The sequence below is a fragment of the Prionailurus bengalensis genome, chromosome E3, assembly GCF_016509475.1.
Source record: "Prionailurus bengalensis isolate Pbe53 chromosome E3, Fcat_Pben_1.1_paternal_pri, whole genome shotgun sequence".
Lineage (NCBI taxonomy): Eukaryota > Metazoa > Chordata > Mammalia > Carnivora > Felidae > Prionailurus > Prionailurus bengalensis.
In genome coordinates, this window is record NC_057357.1 from 39,679,471 (window position 1) to 39,687,378 (window position 7,908).

General features: G+C 66.7%; 1 protein-coding gene across 1 annotated transcript; it reads right to left on the bottom strand.

Annotated features, from left to right (window-relative positions):
* Positions 1-230: 230 nt before the first annotated feature.
* NTN3 (netrin 3) lies at positions 231-3,661 on the bottom strand. Its single transcript, XM_043560876.1, has 6 exons — positions 2,169-3,661; positions 1,909-2,097; positions 1,669-1,818; positions 1,473-1,523; positions 1,266-1,340; positions 231-1,051 (listed from the first exon to the last, which is right to left on the bottom strand). The coding sequence occupies exons 1-6, from the start codon at positions 3,094-3,096 to the stop codon at positions 711-713; spliced, it is 1,734 nt and encodes a 577-aa protein (XP_043416811.1). The 5' UTR covers positions 3,097-3,661; the 3' UTR covers positions 231-710.
* Between the last annotated feature and the right edge of the window lie 4,247 nt (positions 3,662-7,908).

A 7,908-nucleotide genomic window follows, 5' to 3' on the forward strand; every position in this document is an offset into this window, starting at 1 on the left:
CTCGCTGGGGGAGGAGTCACAGCGCCCTCTGCGGGTCCTGGCAGGGGGCGGGGGAGCCAGTGTCACCGAGCCCCATGGGGGTCCACAGGCGTCTGTGATGGCCACAGTGCCTCCTGGGGAGTCAGACCACTCCCTGAAGATCAGAGTCCGTGGGGATTGGAGCCACCGCGGCCCTGGGGGTGTTCTCAGACCTTAGATGGGTCCTGGCATCACAAAGGGGTTCATATCTGTTGGGAGAGGGTCACAGTGCTTTTTAGGAAGGTGAAAATGCTCTCTGAGGGATCACGACATCACGGGTGGGGGTGGGGGGGCTGGTGGTCACAGCGTCCTTAGAGTGTTCTCAGAGCCTCGAAATGTTGTTCGGCCCCACAGGGGGTTCACAGCCTCTTGGACCATCACAGTGCCCGTAGGAGGGGGAAGATAATGCGAGGATGGCGGACAACGAGTCCGTTGGGATGACAACTGCCCAGTGGATCCCTGAAGCAGCTCTTTGGGGCTATCACATCCCTGTGTGTCGGCGCGGGGTGTCCCTACATCGGTCACACCCCTCTTAGGCATGGGCGCGTGGCATCTAGGGAGTCGCTGGGCAGGGTCGGGGCGAGGGCCCAGATGGCGACGCGTGCGACGCCAGCAAAGACTCCTCTGCAGGCAGATGCACCGGCTGAACGTGCGCCTCAACGTGGAAGCAGCGCCCCGCCCGCGCTGCGGGCTCAGGCCGTCCCGCAGCGCCCCCGCCGCTCGCGCCGCTGCAGTCTCCGCAGGCGCCTCGTCCACGCATCGCGCCAGGGCAGCACGAGGCTCCCGCGGGCAGCGCTGAGCCCGGGCCCCCGGCCCCCGACCGCGGTCCCCGGCCCGCCCCCCAGCAGCAGGTAGCGGCGGCCGGGCAGCAGGCGCGGGCAGCCGCAGGCCGCGTCCCGCGCCGGCACCCACAGCGCGCTGCTCCCTCGCCTCGCGCGCTCCTCGCCGCTCCGGAACACTGCAAGCACGGCCACCGGGAAGCGCGTCCACGAGCCGCGCGCCTCGCCGCGCGCGCCCACCGCCACCTGCACCGCTGAGGGGGGCGGGGGGAGGGCGAGATGGGGCGGGGTCAGGCGGGGCGGAGCCGGGAGGGGGCGGGCCGCGCGGAGGAGCTCTGGGCGCCCGCGGAGTGGGGAGGGGGGCACAGAGAGGGGACGGGGGGGGGGGGGTGACAGGGCGGGGCCGGCGACAGTGGGAGGCCCAGGGAGGGTCAAGGGACGGTGAGAAGGTGACGGCAGGAGGCCTACCGTAGTCTTTCCTGCAGAACTTCTTCAAGCTGATGCGGTAGCTGCCGCGGGCTGGTTTGCAGTGCACGTCGCAGTCTGGAGGGGGTGTGGAGGCTGGCACAGATCCCTCCCTTCTTACCCCGCCCTTTCCTCCTCCCCCTCCTTGAACCCCAAGCCCCCTTCCCCCACAGTCATGCCAATCTGGGCCCCTGTTCTGTGTCCACTCACCCTGGGGTTCCACAGAGCTGCTCTCCTCAGTGGGTCCAGGGACAGGTGTCTCTGCGGACAGGGTGAGAGAGCCGCCTGCATTTGAGGGGGAGGATTCGTAGGGCTCTGGGGGCAAGCAGGTAGCAGCGGGGAGGGGGGGTGTGGAGAACTGGTGTGGTTTCGGCTGAGGTGGCGGAAGCAGGGCAGGGTCACTCACTAACGCAGGGTGCCACGGGAGAGCGGCTCTGCTGGAAGCCAGGGGCGCAGCGATTGCAGGTGAGGCCCGTGACACCATCCTTGCAGGGACACTGGCCTGTGGTCTGGTTGCAGGTTTTGCCAGCAGCACCAACAGGGTGACAGTCACATGCTGAGGACAGAGATGGGACGGTCAGAAGCCCATCTGGGGAGGTGGGAACCCAGAGGGTGAGGACGTGCAGGCAGCCGGCGGCAGGCTCACCCCTGCAAGCGCGGCGGTCACTCAGGGCACGGCCAGGGTCTCGGTAGAAGCCCTCCCGGCAGTAGTGGCAGTGGCGGCCGGCCGTGTTGTGCCGGCAGTTGAGGCAGACCCCGCCACTGCGGCGGCCGGATAGTCGGTACAGCTCCATGTTGAAGCGGCAGCGGCGCGCGTGGCCATTGCAGGAGCAAGCTGCAGGAAGGGATGGGTCAGGGGCAGGCTGGCCCAGTCCAGGGTCCCCAGGCCGCCCTCCAAGGCCTCACCAAGGCAGGCGTGGGCTTCCCGGGCCGTGGCCCGCTGCCACGGCCTGTCGCAGTAGAAGGGCTTGCAGCGGCCGCAGTCGGGGCCCTCGGTGCCATGCTGGCAGTCGCAGATTAGGTGGCCCTGGGTGTCCAGCAGGCACCTTGAGGCATGCCCATTGCACTTGCAGCGCCCGCCCACCTGGAGCTCAGTCGCCGAGTAAGAGTAAGGGACCATGGCCACGGAGTCCCTGGTGTCCCCCAGCACGGCAGGCCTTGTGAGCACTATTCGAATGTCTGTGGCAGTCACCCAGTCTTGGAGCACTGGGCTGCTGTCCAGATCCAGGCCTGGTGGGCTTCCGTCCTGCACGCTGAAGGCCAGAAGGCCACCACCATCGGGCTGGGCCTGGGGCTCCGGAAAGCACAGAGCTTCGGGCCCTGGGCCTGGTGGGCCATCGGCAGGGACAGGCAGGCGGCCATAGTCCAGGCCACAGCGGGAGGAGAAGAAACCCAGTGGGGCCCAGCTGCGGCCATGGTCCTGTGACTTGAGCAGAGCCACCGAGGCAGGGGGCGCAGAGCAGAAGCGCAAGCTCACGAACACCAGCTCAAAAGCCTTGCCCAGAGGCACTGTGAGGGTCACGTTGAAGGGCGCCTGCGTCAGTGAGTCCGAACGCCAGCACACAGGGCTTGTGGTGCTCCCTGCGGAGGTCAGGAGGGCGGCCGGGTGTGCCCGCCTCGGGTCGGAGGCATCACAGGCCCGCGTGGCCGGCCGCCCACACGTGCTGGACGCCAGTACCTCGCGGCCCAAGGCGGCGTTCACCAGGCCCGGCACGCAGCCGCGGGGCGCGCCCCCCTCGTCATGGCAGGGGTCGGCGGGCGCCGGCGGCCCCAGGCTCAGCGCGGTCGAAAGCGTGCCCGCGGTCAGCAGCAGCCCCCAGGGCCAGCCGGGCATGGCCGGAGTCGCGGTAGATCCGCCGGCTCGCCGGGCCCCACGCTGCTGCCCTCGGGGTGGGGGTGGGGGGCGGAGAGCGAGCCCGGGTCCGAGGCTCTGCCCGCTGGCCCGCAATGCCAAGCAATCCCGGGCGGCCCCAGCCGAGGCCCAGAGGTGGGAGCGGCCGCGGGCACGCCCCGGGCCAAGCGCAACAGCGGGGATGCTGGCGCGTCCTCCCGCTGGGCCTGGAGCGATGACAGGAGTCGCCCCCGCTCCCGGCGCCTCCGCCCGCGGAGGCCCCACCCGTCGCCCGCCGTTGCACTCACCCACAGAGGGCCGGGTCGAGCAGGTCTCCCGGCCTCCCAGGAAGGGCCGAGGGCGGGCGGGGCCTGGGGCGCCCCGGCCGCCGCCTCCTCCCGGCTGTAGCGACGACGGGCGAGCTGTGCCAGGAGGGGGTGGGGGGCGCAGTAGGCGCAAGCCTGGGCCCGGCCGGGGGCGGGGCTGCTCGGGCCGGGAAGGAGGGAGGAGAGGGGAGGGGGCCTCGTCGGCAGAGCCGGAATCAGAAGCAGATTCAGACACTGGCGGGGCCAGCGGGGGAGGGGGCTGGGAGGCCCGCGAGCCGGGGGAGGGGCCGGGGAGCTAGGAATGCGGCTGGCGGGAGGGGTCTGGAGGGGGCGGCTCAGCCACGCAGCCCGTGGGGGACCACCCAGCAGGGTCCCCGGCCTGCATCCAGGCCCTGACTGCTCCTGGGGCTGTGCCACGTGCTGGGCGGGGGTCTGGCTGCCTCCTCCCTCAGGCCCATCTGGCAGACTGGGCTCTGGATCTGAAGGCTGGTGCCCCGATGCTCCCCTGGGTCCCTACAGGGAACACTCAGGGCTGGAGGAGCCAAGCAGAACTGGTGGTTATGGGATGTCCCCAAGGCAGTGGTGTGCACGAGCAGAAAAAAAACCGCACCTTTGGGACCAGGTCTGATTTTGAATCCAAGTTGCTCCGACTTCTAGTCCTGTGGTTCAGGTTCCTTAACCTGAGACTGTTTTCACTGGACAGATGCCTGTTACTCAACTTTGCTGAGCCATTGGGGAGGTTTGATGAGCTACCTAGGTATTGGACGCAGCCAGGGCCTCTACAGACTGGAGTCTCTCCTGCTTTATGTTCAGGAAGGATGCATCCTCCCCGTCTGACCTGAGCTTACCTAAGTGATGAAATTGGCATACCTCCTCCACCCCCAACCCCCAGATCAGGCCAAACTCTTGTCCCAAAGCATCTCTGGGTCTCTGTCTGATTGCCTCGCCATGATGGGCCCAGCCCCCAGAGCTGGCAGGGAGAAAGTGAAGCCGTGTGTGGGGGCCGGGGAGCCCACTAGGTAATAGGGTTCCTTGGGGTTCAGGGGCTTGGTCAGCAGTTGAGGATCCCTGTGCAGGGTAGGGAGTGGAGTCTGGTCCATGGGGAGGGCTTGGTCACAGACGGCTCAGCGTCAGAACCCCTGAGCCTGGCCCACTTCCCAGCAGGTCTGGGTAGAGAACCTGAAGTGGGAGCCCAGCTGGGCAGCCTGGTCACCAGGTGGGGAAAGGGCAGCTGCAGCTGACAGTGACCCAACCAAGAGAGACCAGGGATTGCTCTGGATAGAGACCACTTCCCCTGTTAGGTCTTTGATGGACAGGGCCAAGCATCCCAGGAAGCGGCAGCTGCGTGCACGGGGGCCAGGGAACACAGGGACATGTGTGACCTGAGAGAAAGTCTGAGTCCTGAAGGTTCAGATGGGAGGCTCACCTCTGGCCAGGCCCTGCAGCTGGCAGAGGACGAGGACGCCATGCAGATGCGTCTGTGTGTGCAGAGTCTCACTTGCAGCCAGGCCAGAGAGACTGCAAGCACCCACAAGGAGAGGGTAGGGGGAGGCAGAAGCTTCGTGTTCTTCGGGAGGGGAGGGACAGGAGGACGCTGGGACCTCCCCTGGGAAACCAAAGGAGAAGAGGAGGGAGCAGCATGAAGACAGGGTGATGGGGCACCTGAAGTGACAGGCACCCTCCAGCACAAATGCGGGGGGCGGGGGTTGGTGGAGGGGTTGATGAGATCACAGGAGACTTGGGAAGGATTGAGCCAGAGGGGCTGCTGGCCTCTCTCCCTTCACCTTTGGCAGCAGCAGGGAGTCTGCTGGTCCCCTCTGCCCCACAGAACAGGTGCCACGGTACCTCACCTCAACTTCCCGATAAAAAAATGCGCCCCTCAACAACAGATAGGTGCGCGAATAAGGGAGCTGACAGCACATCCTGCTCCAGAATGAGTGACATTTGGAATTGGCACCTTCCCAACCACCCCCTTCAACATCCCTTCTGGTCATCAGCGTCCAACTCAGCCTGGGATGAGCAGAGCCCTGGAAAGAGAGTAGAGGCTGCAATAGAACCTTCTGGGTGACTAGCTGGCCACGGTGGGGAGACGTGCCCAGGCCCAACATGCAGGTTCCACAGAGCCTGAGACAAGCTTCCAGGGAGCCCCTGGCTGAGTGCACTTCAAGACTCCTGGCAAGAGGGAAGAAAGGAAATCAGGGAGCAGGCTCCCCTCCAGCTTCGGGCCAGCCTGTGCAGGCTTTGTCTGCAGCCCAGCTTCCTCCTGAGTCGGGCGAGGGGCTGCAGAACATCTGGTGGTTTCTGGTGTGGGTGGAAAGAGGCCCCCAGGGCTCAGCCTGCTGCCAGTGTTCATCCCTGTTAGCAAGCCGGGAGTTGCGGGCCCAGAGGGCGGTGGTACCACCAGCTCCCTGGGGAGGAGGCTGCAGGCAGCCCCACCTCTTCCCTGCAATGACACCCCCACCCCCCCGCCTGCACAAATTCTCTTCTGGCCCCTAGGATGGCCCTGGCAGATGGCCTGATGAGAGTTAAGCCCAGCCCCCAGTGCAGGCTCATGGCTCCGGAGGGCTGGCCGACCTGTCCCCAGCCTGTCACACCTTCTCAGCCGGTCCTGCCCCATTCTGGCACCTTAGAAGAAGCTCCGCCTCCCTGCCCCCCCCCCCCCATCTTCTCAGGCCACTACAGTCCTCCCATCCCCACCGCAGGGTACCCCGCCCCCCCCTCTGTCGGAGTGACAGCTGCTGGCTTTGGGGCAGGCGGGGAACCCATCTGGGGGAGAAGGGGCCCAGGGGGCCAGACGTCCCAGGCCTCAGGGGGCTGGGGTCTTTCCCTTAAAAGGCCAACTGATCGAACACTCCCGGCCTAGCCCAGGACCTACTGTCCCCTCCAGACCTTTGCAAGCCACAACTCATTCACACATAGCACAAACATTTATTGAGCGTCTATTATGCCGAGAGGGGCTTCCAACCCAGCAGTGAGGACAGACAGCAGGGGGAGGGGCGTACGGCACGCTGCGCCTCGACCCGGGAGGGCGGCCCCCACCAAGTCCGTGGCCTTCTTGCACCCTGCATCCCCGGCAGGGCCCCCGTGCCACGCAGGCTCTCTCTGTGGTCGCCACCCGCTCTGCACGCCAAGCAGAACACTGAAAAGCAACATTGGGAGGAGGGGGGAGAGGCGAGAGGGGAGAGCACAGGGAAATGTCTCGTAGCCCGCACGCCCTTGGCCTCCTCCTAAGGGCTCGGGAAGAAACGGTCGAGGGAGGGGGCCTCCGCGACCCGCCACCCGCGCGCTGCGCTGCGCGCGCCCAGCCGTGGCGAGGTCCGGAGGGAGGAGGCGCCTGGCTCGCGGTGACTTCGCTGGGGAGGGGGCCGCCCGCGCGGGCTCAGGACGTCCCCGGCTCCCGCTGCCCCGCGCGCCCGGCCCGCCGCCGCCGCCGAGCGTGCCAGCAGAGGAAGGCGGCGGCCAGGAGCCCGAGACCCGCGCCCAGCGCGGCCAGCGCCACGCCCTGCTCCGGGTCCAGGCGAGGTCCGCGCAGCGAGAAGGTGATGGCTGTGGCAGCGGCGCCGGTCACCAGGGCGACAACGCCGAACGGCAGGACGCAGCGCGGCCAGGAGCCCCCCACGCCGCCGGTGGCCAAAAGCAGCGCTCGCAGGGCCCCGGGGGGTTCGGGGGACGCGAGGGGCTCGGCAGGGGCCGCGGGTGGGGGCTCGGGTGCGCTCATGCCGCCGACGCGGGGGCCGCGTTCAGGGTGGGTGTGGGAGCCCGCGCAGACCCCACTCCCGTCCTCGACCGCCACGTCAGTGCGGATTGGCCCGGGATGCGGTGACGCCACCGGGACGCCGAGGAGAGGAGTTCGCTGCCGCCTCCTGGCTTGGCGTTGAATCTGGGTGGGCGGGTGCAATCTCGAGGGGGCGCCTACCCAGACCTTTGCTCTCATCCTTCCAGACGCTACGGGGGTCACCTCCCTGCCCAAGTGCGGGCAGGACAGCCCTCCACAAAGACATCACCAGGACTGGTCCTGATAGGTGGGTCATCGAGTCCACAACCTTTGGGCACCCATCTGGGCCTGGCCAGGGATCAAGGTGGACTGCACCCCTGCCCTCATGGGGCAAAGGTCCAGTAGGGAAGGTGCATAATAAACCAAGTGAACTGGTGGATTAAATAATTTTGGTGGAGGCCACTGGTTATGGCAACTAATTTTCAGGTGGCCAGTGACAGGGTGGTGGTGGGACTCACCCTGGATATGAAGGGCTCCTCAAGATCAGAGTAACTGGGCATGAGCTCTGGAGACAGTGATGACAGTGGTCAGGAGAGGGGGGTGGCTGTCCCCAGGCTCCCTATCTCTTGGCTTCCCTTCTCTGTTCCTGCCCTGGGCAGTGGCCATTGCCATTCCAGTCCCTAGAGGCCCCTCAGTACAATGAGGAGTGGTTTAGGTTTCCTACTTGGTCTATCATCTGGTTCCCAGCAGGCCACAAAACCTGGGATTCCATGT

Bases quoted from the DNA above. Each gene is read 5' to 3' on its own strand.
- NTN3 (XM_043560876.1), bottom strand. From the start codon at position 3,096: ATGCCCGGCTGGCCCTGGGGGCTGCTGCTGACCGCGGGCACGCTTTCG. The intron at 2,098-2,168 runs GTGAGGCCTTGG...CCCTTCCTGCAG, and splicing joins GGAAGCCCACGCCTGCCTTG to CTTGCTCCTGCAATGGCCAC. The intron at 1,341-1,472 runs GTGAGTGGACAC...CACCCCCTCCAG, and splicing joins CAGCTCTGTGGAACCCCAGG to ACTGCGACGTGCACTGCAAA.